General features: G+C 44.5%; 1 protein-coding gene across 1 annotated transcript in view; it reads right to left on the reverse strand.

Annotated features, from left to right (window-relative positions):
• Positions 1-658: 658 nt before the first annotated feature.
• Positions 659-12,717, reverse strand: part of HMCN1 (hemicentin 1) — a 163,689-nt gene continuing 151,630 nt past the window's right edge. The window contains exons 98-107 of the mRNA XM_058808957.1: positions 11,714-11,776; positions 10,544-10,663; positions 10,143-10,277; positions 9,667-9,780; positions 9,284-9,409; positions 8,495-8,623; positions 4,926-5,276; positions 3,502-3,621; positions 3,013-3,139; positions 659-1,972 (exon numbers count right to left, since the gene is read on the reverse strand). Of these exons, the coding sequence (XP_058664940.1) occupies positions 1,606-1,972; positions 3,013-3,139; positions 3,502-3,621; positions 4,926-5,276; positions 8,495-8,623; positions 9,284-9,409; positions 9,667-9,780; positions 10,143-10,277; positions 10,544-10,663; positions 11,714-11,776 (1,652 nt within the window). The 3' untranslated portion in view covers positions 659-1,605. The remainder of the gene's footprint in view (positions 1,973-3,012; positions 3,140-3,501; positions 3,622-4,925; positions 5,277-8,494; positions 8,624-9,283; positions 9,410-9,666; positions 9,781-10,142; positions 10,278-10,543; positions 10,664-11,713; positions 11,777-12,717) is intronic.

A 12,717-nucleotide genomic window follows, 5' to 3' on the forward strand; every position in this document is an offset into this window, starting at 1 on the left:
CCTGGTTTTGCAGGACTGTAGGGGGATAGAATATAAGAAAATAAAGATAGTGTAGGAAGTAATCTCACCCCTAAGGAGTTGCAGCTGGGCCAATTACCAAAGATTAGGAACAGGCCTGACTTTAACAGGCCACAGCTGTAAGCACTGAGAAGAAGAGTTCTATAAAAGAGTGGGGTGGCTGGGTGAGAGAGGAACTGGGGTCAGTGGCTGCTTTGTGAAGAAGAAAGAGTCAGTGCTCTGAGGAGATGTCCATGAGAAACACCAAGCAGGTACGGAACTTTTGTGATAAGGAGACAGCAGTATGGAACCCCTGCAATAAGATGACAACACAGGACTACTTCACTTGGTGCACTGGAAAGGGAAGAAAAAACAAGGAGACAACAAATGGGGATGTCTAACATTAGTTAATAATATACAAGAACAGAGACAAAGTTCTACTGGAAGACTATTTGTTCTTGCGGCTGAAAATCTACTTTAAAGCTGATGATAGTCTCTTACTACCCCAGAGTGCCAGGAAGAGGGAAAAGAGCTGCAGCTGTTCCCTGGTTTGCTGGGCATGGTACCTTCTGCATTGTCCCCTGGCACTTAGGGAAAGAACTTAAGAAATGGAAAATTTTTCAAAGATAAAACTCCCAGCAGGCTCAAAGTTGATGGGAACCTTTATTTTGATTATTTTCATTGTACTGACATTGTCCTTTTATGCAAACTTAACTGTAAAACACTCTTGAGATACTGCATAGAAAATACACATAGGAAAAACCACATATATACACGTCCATAAAAATAGAATACATCTTGGCAAAATTACTTGTGTACAGTGTATTGACATTATTGAACCAAACTTACATCACCTTTGGAGAAAAATGTTCCATGTGCGTAAAACCCCAGACCATTTACTGAGCTGGGAGTATGGCAGTGGATATGGGTTTGGGTTAAATAAATGGCTACACCAGAATGGCAGAGTAAAAACAAGTTATAAAATACCTGCTCTATAAAGTAGAAGAAGCCATTTTGGTTTTTTCTTCCAAAAAATAGCAACATCTCTACACTTGCATGGAAACCAAAGGTACCAGTTCCAAATTCTCCTGTAGATTCGTTAGCTGCAAACAAACTTTAATGTCATTCATTTCAGCATTTGCAACCCTTGGGCATAGTGGCATTTGGTGGGTTGGAGCACACAACATAGCACAGCCCTAATTCTATTGGGTAATTGATAAGGAAAAAAATCTAATAGATATAAAATTTAAAACACTTAGCAACCTTTAAAATATGTAGACCACTTGAAATTATGGGTTTATTTTCTTCAGTTACTTTCAGTGGAGGCTGCTCCTTGCTTACTGCTTTGCCTACATGGATTTCTCTGCTGCTTTTCAGAACATACTGTAGGGAGTGACTATTCCAGTGTAATAAATAAAGCAAGTGGTAACAGGTCCTCAAAGCCATGGATCTTCCTCTTGAATTGGAACAACAGAACAGGAGAGGCAGCCTCCGGGAAGCAGGGGAGGAGAAAAGAGCACAGCACCCTTTGAAGTGAGGTGGTTGCCCGTGTGGGGCAGGCAGCAGAGCAGGCTGGAGCAGCGCTGGCCCTGGAGAGGGAGGCTGAGCTCAGTAGGGGAAGGCAGACACGGCGATGTAGATGATGAAGGTGGTGCGGTACTCGACGCTGCCGTCTGCGCTGTAGGACAGGGCCCGCACGCCCATGCGGTACGTCCGGGGCTCCCGCAGCGCCCGCGTGGTGAACACCACCCCCTTCCAGTTCTCATCCCGCAGGGCAAACGGCACGGCAGGGTCCTCCTCTGCCATCAGGAAGGTGGTCCTGGGGTGCATGACTTGGTCGTGAGTGTAGGCCACCAGCCGGATCAGATCCTGACCCGCAGCGATGCCGAAGGGCAGCGACAGCAGCTTGTACTCCAGGGCGTAGGTGCTCAGGTCACACTCCAGGTCGTTGGCCGGGCAGCTTTTGAGACAGAACCTAGGAAGGAGCAGAGCACTTTAGGCCAGGGAGAAGGCACAGTATCTTAAGTACTGGGATAGGTCTTAGAGGAGAAATTCTTCCCCTGTTTACCCTGCTGCAGATTAAAACTTCTCTAGAAGTGCTCATGCATTCTTCATCCGCTGTTTCTTTATCCACTGCAGCCCAGTTTAATGTCCCTTTTTGCCTCAACAGGATCATGTCAGAAAGATGGCTGGACATCACTGATGTCCATAGGGTAAGTTTTAGAGACTGTGTTCTTAAACATTAGAATAGTTTAAAATGTTCTGGGCAGCATCTGAGGTATGCGTCTGTTAGGTCATAAAATAAAGAATTTGGAATGAAGGGCAGAATAAAATTTACTTCTATTAATTGAAAGATAAGTATTAAATCTTTGCTAGTGCAGTTTGCCAGTGCTAATGGAGGTCGAAGAACGTGACCTACATGTTGATGTAGATGTCACTGCAGTTGAGTTTGATCTCAAAAGATGGTTTCTGACTATAAAAAAAGCTATTTTTCTTTGAAGATATTGAAAGATTAAAAGAAATCAATATGGGATTTCTTCCCAGAACAGGGAAATAAAGCTTAACAGGAACTAAGAATTATTTTCATGACTTAAAGAATATATCTGATGCTTTGAAGCTGGTTAGCAAGTCAAGCCATTAGAGAGATTCAGATTAGATTTTAGGAAGGAATTCTTCCCTAGCAGTTAAGGCAGTAGCACAGATTGCCCAGAGAAATTGTTGCTGCCCTCATCCCTTGGAAGTGCCCAAGACCAGGCTGGACAGGGCTTGGAGCACCCTGGGATAGTGGAAGGTGTCTCTGCCCAGCAGAGGGTGGAACTGGATGTTCTGTTAAGGTCTCTTCCAACCCAAACCATCCCAAGACTCTCTGACTCTATTACCTCCAATGTCAGTGCCTTACCTTTAGCTACTGTGAGCTCTACTGGTGTCAGGCAAACTTAAATTTTCACCTTCAACAAGCACAGATTAAGGAGCTGAGCTTGGGACAGGTGAGAAGGGGCTGAGAATAGAACATACCCAGAATGTGGCTCTCGCTGGTAGTTGGGAGGACAAGGAGTGTCTATGCACTGGTAGCTTCCTCTCATGTTGAAACACATCTGATTTGATCCACAATTTATGTCCTCTTCAAGACACTCATCAATATCTGGATGGAAAAACATGCAAGGGATCAACTGCTGGCAGAAGAATTAAAGGGTGAAAATCAAAGTAGGTAAAGGCCGAGCAAGGCTCAGAATTTGCCTCTGTTTGACCCTAGAGCTTGAAGCTCAATGTGTAATGAGAAAGTCACAGGGGAACTGCAGAGGATAAGAAGCAGCAATTGTCTAGTTTGATGATGTTTTGCGAAACGATAAGTGTGGCATGTAAAAACTTCTGAAACCTGAAATTTGGAATGCTGACTCTCACACGGCCAATCCAGAGAGGTGGCTCAGCCCTGTGCTGGGGCTGGTTGGTGTCAGGTTTCTCTGCAGAGGCCCCCCCAGAGCCCTGCAGAGACGGCTCTCCTACCTTGGCAGGTTTTGCCGTTGGGCATGAGGCGGTATCCGGCGGGACAGACACACTGGAAGCTGCCCAGGCTGTTCCTGCACTCGTGCTGGCATGTGTCTCTGCTCTCACACTCATCAATGTCTGTGGAGAGAAGCACCAACACCTCAGCATTCCCTGAGCCTGCCATGAACACAGGCACTTTTCCCCATTTATGTACTGCAAGTGTACAGACAGAGCTGGTAGGAGCTGGCTGGAGCTCTTTTTCTGATGGGGTTGAACATCTATGACTAGAGAGTCTTCTTCCCTTACCTTGCCATTCCTTGTAACTCTGCAGGCACTAAAGTCAGCTTTGAGGGGCTCCTTATGTAAAGTTTTCAGAGCACATTAGCATGATTTAGACACAGATAATTTGTAATTACAATGGCTTTTGAAACATCTGCCTAGTTCAGGACAGCAGTAAAGTAATCTCAAGAAGGAGTTCAGACTTGCATGGCTAAATCAGTGGAAGGAAGGTCTTTGCTTCCCCTCTATCTGACTGGCAGGGGTTTCATTAAATCAAAATGCAAACAGAGAGGAGAAACAGATGTGACTATAAACCTCTATGCTGTTAGCAAATCCTGATGGTTGCCTATTGAAAAGATTTTCTTTAACAAAAGCATCACTTGGGGGTATTTTTCATATTAAACAATTTTAAAATTTAGATATTTATTCAATTAAATGAAAGTTTCATGGAATATTATTAATAATCATGGCATTAACTAATTCCAACTAGAAGCTGGGATGAAGATCAAAATTTGAAACAAACCCTTCCTTCCCTCAGAGTTGTATATTGGGTCTCTCAATTAAACTCCTATACCATAACAATCCACATGGATGTGACTACTGAAACCCCTCTGTAGCTTAAATACAAGGTTTGAGGTCTTCTCCATGCTCACTGAATTACATTGCAACCCCTTTTCTTACATAAAATAATAATAACAATAATTTAAAAGCTTCTCTGCCTGTGTGACAGTGGCAGCGGTCCCGGTGTGATCAATTCTAAAATATTTATTCCAAACCTTTCTGACACAGATTACTGCTGCCAGTGGGAGTTTGACAGAAGCACTGTAACTAGGCTGGGGCTACTGGTGGCTTTTGGAGTGTGAGAAGATTCACCAAGGTGTGTTACCGTGATCAGGAGAAAGAGAATAACAGAGGGAAATACTTTGCACACAGGTAATAAGCAGCACAATTAAAACAAGAGGTTGTAAGAAGGTTTAAGAACATTTTTGCTACAGTGTGAGCCAAGACAGCAGAGACCAGAACATGCAGAACCCTCTGAATATTGACCAGGGTAATAGAAAACACAACCCCAGCACCACAAACCCTCAGCCCATGGTATATATCACACAGTAACCTAAGAATAAGGCCCAAAATAGAGTTGCATAGATAGGACTGACATTTACCTACACATCTGGCATTTCTTGCCTCATAGCCTTCAGGACAAGTTTCTCTAAGGTTCCTTCTAGTCCTGGAGAAAGGTATTCTGCTGTTCCTATACTCTGAGAAGGAGCTGTAGAGATTTGAGGAGTGCCTGTAATAGTGCTGCAGTTGCTGGTTGTCTCTCCCAGGGGAGAACTGAGCATAGTTATAGCTACTGTAAAAGGCACCCGAATTTGGCACCCTCTCCAATCCGGCGCAAGATTTCCCATCACCCAGTAACTGTTGCCCAGGTGGACAGAAACACTTGAAGCTGCCAGGGGTGTTGGTGCAGTGAAGTGCACAGGGTTTAGGCACTTGTTCACATTCATTAATGTCTGCTCATGTGACATGATCCAGAGCCCCAAACCATGTGGAAAGGAGAGAAAACAAACAAACAACAACACATAACTATACGTATATATACACACAGATACTTATCTCAGTGTCAGGAACAAGCTGAAGACATAAAAGCAAGGTTTGGAGGCACTAAACAATGGAGAACACAAGGCCAAGCAGGCAGCACCACTGTCCTGGACTGTAAGAGACCTTCATTCTCCCACAGGCTGATGTGACTGTGCTCATCAGGAGAGGAGCCCTGCTGAAGGTTTGTTTCAGCCTCAGCTGCTCAATACTCTCTTAGTAATTGGGGTTTTTCCTTAAGTGCTCCACAGATGAGTGGAAGAAGCTTTGGTCCCTTCTTTAAAATACAACTCTTAGGACAGAGCATTCCAGAGAAGTACAGTGCTAAAATTCCTTACACCCCACACTAAGGGAAGCACAACAGGCTCTGATATGGTTATTGTGCCTTGTGCTGGGGGAATTACAGAATCATGAACTGCTTTGGGCTGGAGGGACCTTACAGCTCAGCCGGTGCCACCCCCTGCCATGAGCAGGGACACCTTCCACTAGCCCAGCTTGCCTCAAGCCCTGCTCAAACTGGCCTTGGACACTTCCAGGGATGGAGCATTGGGCTCAAGAACATGTTTCAAGGCTGCAGGGGCAAGAGGTTGTGTACCTTCTAACTTTTGATGCTGTTATTGGTCATTCCAGCTGTGAAAGGCTGGAGACTCAAGAGGTATTTAAATAGTATTTAAAAATCCATACTGTCAGAAATATAGTAGAACATTAGGCTGCATTTTTATGAAGTGGTTAATGTTTAATACATTTAAGGTTTTAAATGGATAGGGGCATATTAATATTTAAATGCTTTAAGAGCTGGAAATCCAGAAGTAGTAATTGCAGTGTGTGACAATATTTTCCAGCTGTTATTTGGCAAACACACAACTGAAACTTCACATATTTGTGGAATTATCCTTAGGATAGAATTTTCAGGTGTTACAAATAAGAAGTTCACTTCAAGTATGATAATAACTAATCTGAATTTTAATTGTATTTACCTCAACATGTGCTTAAGATGAAAACGTTATTATTCATATACCTGTGAAAGAAAACTAACTCAATCATTTCCTTAGCATTCAAGTGCTGACTTTTACATTCTGTACCTACCTAAGATAAATTAACACTGATGTCTTTATGACAGCCAATGTCCTTGGAACAAGTTGTGGATAAGCAATAGAAGATTTTCATAGAAATTGTGAAAGACAACAGGTGAAAATTTGAGCAATTTCTTTTGCAAGAGCAGCCTGTGCAATACAAGCAGAACTGACTGCAGGGAGTCACCAGAGCTGGTTCCAGGGCTGCCCCTGTGAGAAGAGGCTGCTGAGGCACGGGAACCCTAATATTTATAAGAACAAGGTAAAATTACTTTGAAATTGAAATAGCTACATTTTCAGGCTTTCTCTAATTTGAAAAACAGTACCTGATTTTATATTCTAGCTAGCCTTGCATGTGTAATCTGCATTGTAGCAGCTTTTAGCAAAGCCCTTCCACCTATGTAGAAGGGAGAGAAAACACCACAGCTCCCAGAAATGCTGTAATTCAGGTAAATGGGCACACAGAGCTCTGTGGGGGTCACAAAGAAGCATCTTATCCCCATCCAACAAACAAAAAAGGGAATTGTGGCACAAAGGGCTTTACCCAGGGTAAAAATGGCACAGGCAGGAACAAAATTCACTATTTCTGTTTTAGTCTGAGCCCTGCTTAGTTTTCAACTCCTCCCTGTGCTCACTGTCAACAATGACAATAAAAACTGAATTTTATTAACAGAACTAATACTTTGGATGAATTTATATTTTAAATACATTTTTAGGAACATAAAAATTCAAAGGATAAAAATACATTAGGAGAGAGTTTTTAGTGGCCCTTGGTCAGAAGGCAGCTTTAAGGCTGCTGGTGTTTTGTGAAAACCTACAGTCCTAGACTTTACCTGGCTTTTTCCTGTCAGAAGTTTAAATGGCTTAAATATAAGTTAAGAGTCTGGGATTGGTTTTATTTCAGTACAGAGGCAGATGGCAGAAGTAATATATCTTATATAATGTAATGGTCTACAGTCAAACACTTCTTAGTGCAATTTAATCTCTTTTTAAAAATCCCAAACATTCTGGCTTTTGACAATCCAAAATCTTAGGTTGTTATAAAAAATAAAATAAGAAAAAACTATTTATCACTTAGGAAAGCTAATCTTGATGTAGTCATCCGGGAGGAATGCTTTTCTGACATGATACGTAACAGCAACCAAAACCAGCCTCACTTGGTGGCACAAACTCACATTCAGAAATCCTCACTATCAGGGTAGGTCAGCTCTTACATTTGAAATATTTGACATCAATGCAGTAAAGGTGATTCTAAATGATCCTACTGCCTTCCTGAAGTCTCTTAAATGCCAAGGGAAGTGCTTATTCACTTGCCCTGGCCCTGCACATTAAACTCTCCTGCCCCCCACGTCAGAGCTCTGGAGTCTTCCATGATGTGGGAGAAAACCCTGGGTGGCTTTATGCCAAGATGGACAGGGAGTGACTGCATGGCTGGCATTCCTGTGAGTGCCAGGGATCCTATTCCTTCCCTGCTGGGAGCCACCCATGCCAGGAGGGGAGCACTGAGGGAGCAATGCAGATCAGGTCCCTGTGCTCTGCCTGCTGGGGAACACCCCTGGCAGTCCTGATTGGGGGGACAGGTGATGTTCAGGAGCCAAACTGAGTTCTGGGTCTGCTGGGCCTCTTGCAGCTCCTTGGGGTGTGCTCCTAGGGTAACCCACATGACTCCCTGTGCGACGGCCTTCAGGGGAGAGCCAGGGCATGATGACCCAGAGATGAGCACAGCCAGGCACATCAACAAACCCCACCTGATTTTTATAACCAAAGCCTCCTGTGGAGTGGTCATTTGCCACATCCATCCACCAGTGCTCTGAGTCCCTCTTACACTTTGTTTTCAAAGTACAGCCCCAAAGCAATCTCTGTTTGGAACCATTTAGCTCCGACTGTTTGTTTGGAACCATTTAGCTCTGTTTAGAACGGAACACTTTGTTTTAGATGGCCAATCTGGAGATGCAGAACAAACGTGTCTCTACAGCATGGTGTCACCCAGGGACAGCACTGCTGGAGTTCTGCAGCAGAAAGCCAGGCCAAGCAGAGCACAGGAGTGAGTGGCAGCTTACCCACGCAGGGCCTGGCGGGGCCCTGGGCGCGGAATCCTCGCGGGCACACGCAGCGGTAGCTGCCGCGGGTGTTCTCGCACAGCTGGTTGTAGCGGCACTGGTGCGACCCCGAGCGGCACTCGTCAACATCTGCGGCACAGGGCAAGGCAACAGTCACAGCTCTGCAACAGCCCCGCGGCGGGAGGAACCTGGGGCTGCTCCAGCCCTGCACGTGTCCAAGGACAGGCTGCACAGGGCTTGGAGCAACCCAGGATGGAGGATGGTGGCCTTGCTCGCACCAAGGGGTAGAAATAGGTGATTTTTAAGGTCCCTTCCAGCCCAAATAATCCCATGATTCCACTGGAACATGATACCACCATGCTTTGGTACCACCTACAACATCAGCTGCGCTTAAAACCCTCCCTGATAAGCAGCAGGGACTTGTGATCTTGATTGAGTGCTCCTAATCCAAACTCTTAAGAAATCATGCCCACAGAGCAAAACAATTCAGTCAATGAATAACTGAGAGAAATCAAGGTTCCGACACAGAAAAGACACCAAGGGAAATCTTACTGTTCTTGCTTAAGAACAGTGGAGAACTAGAGGCAGCAAGAATGTATCTGCTTTTTAATACCAACTACAAAGAAAGTTAAACAGAGATGCTCCATAAGCAAAAAGAAGTTGGTGCTTTAGTATGTACAAATATTAATAACTTGAGATGGACAATCTTCAGGATCATTTAAAAAAATAAATATCATCATTGTCCCTGTGTTTCCCATAGCCACACAGTGCATTAATGCTTCTACTCACCAATGCAAGTCCCGTTCTCTGCTTTGGTCATTCCACTGGGACACAGATCAATGCACTTATAGCCACCACGGGTGTTCTTGCAGAGCTGATCAGGCCTGCACACATTCTGCCTGCACTCATTGACATCTTATTCAAACAAAATAAAAAAAAAAAAAAGCAAGATTGGACTCAATTATGTAATGAAATTACCCTGTGTCCACACATTGAATCATTTCATGCACATGGATCAGTCAACCCAATTCTTGCTGCCTTTGGCTTTCAGTACTGCTTGACAGTTTCCAAAATATACATTCATAACAGCATTTTCTTTTATAAGACAATAGAGCAGCAAATAAATGTTGAACTTTGTCTACTGGAAAGAGGGAATGGACATTCATCCCTACCTACACACTTTCTGCCCTTCAGCTGGAATCCTGGGTCACAGCCACAGTGGAAACTTCCTATGGTATTGAAACAACGCTGATGGCAGGAGTTGGACTCTTGACACTCGTTAATATCTGTGGAACAACACAAATCCTTGGCACCAGGGCTGGGACTTACCCTGTGGGCACTACCTGAGCAGGCTTTGGCTGAGTTCTGCTCAGGAGTTTGCTGCTCTCCCATCTTTATACAAGAAAATTCACATGGGACACAAACCCAAGAACGTTAATTTCTTCCCTGACAGGATTTTAGATTTATTTCTAAAGACAGAAGAAGCAAAAGATTCAAAAACAAAACAAACCTAAAAACCAAACACCCCAAAATCTACAACCTTAAGAATGAAAATGTATAGACAGGTACTTGGAGGCTCCCTCTAAAGTGAGTTTCAGCTGCAGAGAGCAGCATTTCCAGCTGCAGAGAGCTGACCCCCGAGGTGTACCTTGGCAGCTGAAGCCGTCGGGCGTCCGTCGAAAGCCGCTCCCGCAGCGCAGCACGCAGCGGAAGGAGCCGGGCAGGTTCTCACAGTCCTGTCCCGCATGGCAGCTCTGCCCCCCCAGAGCACACTCGTCAATGTCTGCAACGGGAAATGAGCTGCAAACCCTGCCCAGCCAGCAAGGGACACACCAACCTGTGCCTTCAGCACCACAACTAGAAACACATGACTGCAAGTACATTCAGCTGTGAAACAGAATATCACCAATAAATTGTGTTCTTACAATGAGAAAACGGCCCGAATAAAACCTCTCCTTAGCAATTTAAGTGCCTCTTAAGGCATTTTAAGGCCTTCAATTATCTAAGGGGCATTTGTATCCAAGCTGTCCCTAGCAGCATCTTCCTTACCCTGACAGGTTCTGCCATCAGCAGAGATGGTGAAGCCTTTTGGACAGGAACAGTAGTAGGATCCCACAGCATTGTGACAGGTGTGGGAACAAGGACTTCCAACAGCACATTCGTCTTCATCTGGAACAAGAAAATGTTTGAAAAACAAGTGAGACTTCTCAATCAGTCAAATTACTCCAATCTGGTCCTTCCTCAGAGGTGTGCAACTAGTAAAGCCCACAGGGCAAAACCAGATCCAGTAATTCCCTTAATTTGCAATCTTTTAAGAGGTAATGAAATAAGTCCACAAAATTATCTCAGATGATTTCTCCCTAAAACAACCCTGACTCTTAGAGAGACAGCACTCATGTGCTTTTCTCCACCTCCATCCCCCAAGCAGGAACACGTGGGCTCCTGTCTGAGGTGCCAACACTCAGCTTTTCCTCCACACGTCACCCAAGTCCTTCATTGCTCTGCAGGCTCAGTGTCCTCCAGGTGTACCTGGGGTACTGATTTAAAAGCTGTCTGGGCACTACTCCTATTGTAGCTGAGGACAGAATTAACATCTTCAGCTGCTCTTGGACCTACACCCTTTTAGCAAGGATCACTCACACTTTTTGATGTGCATACTTTGAACTCTAAATAAAGGGGATGTAGGTTCTGGTGGTTTAATACTGTGCCCAGCTCTGGAGACCTCAGCACAAGGTGGACATGGACCTCTTCGAGCAGCTCCAGAGGAGGCCATGGAGATGTGCCAAGGGCTGGAGCCCCTCTGCTCTGGAGCCAGGCTGGGAGAGCTGGGGGTGTTCACCTGGAGAAGGGAAGGCTTCCTGGAAACTTTAAAGCCCCTTCCAGTGCCTAAAGCGACTCCAGAAGAAGTGGAGAGGGACTTGGGACAAAGGCCGGCAGGGGCAGGACACAGAGAATGGATTTCCACTGCCAGAGGGCAGGGACAGATGGGATACTGGGAAGGAAGTTTTCTCTGGGAGGGTGGTGAGGCCCTGGCACAAGGTGCCCAGAGAAGCTGTCCAAGAAGTGTCCAAGTCCAAGCTGGACAGGGCTTGGAGCACCCTGGGCTACTGGAAGGTGTCCCTGCCCATGGCAGGGGTTGAAATAGGGGATCTTTATGGCCCCTTCCCACCCAAAGCACTCCAGGAGTCCATGGTCACACCCAGCCATGTCAGTCCTTACCTGAGCAGTAAGGCCCAGATGAGTCCAAAGCAAACCCTGCAGGACACTGGTTGCTCCTATCCCCTGTATGATAAAGGAAGCACGTGTCACTTGTGTGTAGTTATTATATTTCAACACCAAACCAGAAACTTTTAAATCCAGCCTTTAGTGTTTTTTCTACTTTGGCACTAGAAGTCAGTACTGCATGGCTTGTGCTGGTTTGAGTAACACTGGGGCCCCCTCAGAGTGAGCTGCAAGTCCCATCCCAGCCTAATGCATACTGGAAAGTTTCTTGTTGAAAGAATAGAGACCATTCAGTTTTATTTCACAAAGAAGGAGGACAATAGACCCAAACCAAACAAATCATGTCACAAATCTTAGGAGATCACTGTAGAAGAAAACAACCATGTACTACAAACTGCAATGAAAAACTCAGGGAGAGACTCCTCAAAGGACACAGGGCTTTGGCTGCTTGAAAACTGAAATTTAAAAAATGAAATTTAAAAAAATCCCAAACACCAGCATCTTAATTGTTGGAGGAAATAAATGCTAGTTCAGTAAAGGCTTAGCCAGATCTAATCACAGGCATATCTTGACCCAGAGACTCCCTTTTATCAGATCTCTTTTTAAATTAGAAAAAAATGTATTTGGTTTTCAAATTGTACAATGAGCCCCTTGTCTGGCAAGAGGGAAAACCTTATTTTACTTAATTTAGAATCTTGTTACTGAAAAGAAAGACTGAGGCAATCTCTCTGTTTCTTTTTCTTCCAAACCAGAGTAATTTCCCTACCACATTAAAAAAAAAAAAACACAAACAAAAACAAATAGCGTTAAAAGAAGTAACAGGCCAGTTTGCTCATTAGAGCTTCTCAAAGGAAAATTTGCTCACCTAAATCCATGCCCGTCCCCTTTGGTCACTCAGGTTCATAAAAGCCAGCAATTGTCAATGCTAGCTAAGAGTTAATTTAGGGGTACATCAACAAGACTGTTAGGTGCTGGGATCTACACTAAAGCTACCCAAGTTT

Source organism: Ammospiza caudacuta, chromosome 7 (assembly GCF_027887145.1).
Source record: "Ammospiza caudacuta isolate bAmmCau1 chromosome 7, bAmmCau1.pri, whole genome shotgun sequence".
Taxonomy (NCBI): Eukaryota; Metazoa; Chordata; class Aves; order Passeriformes; family Passerellidae; genus Ammospiza; species Ammospiza caudacuta.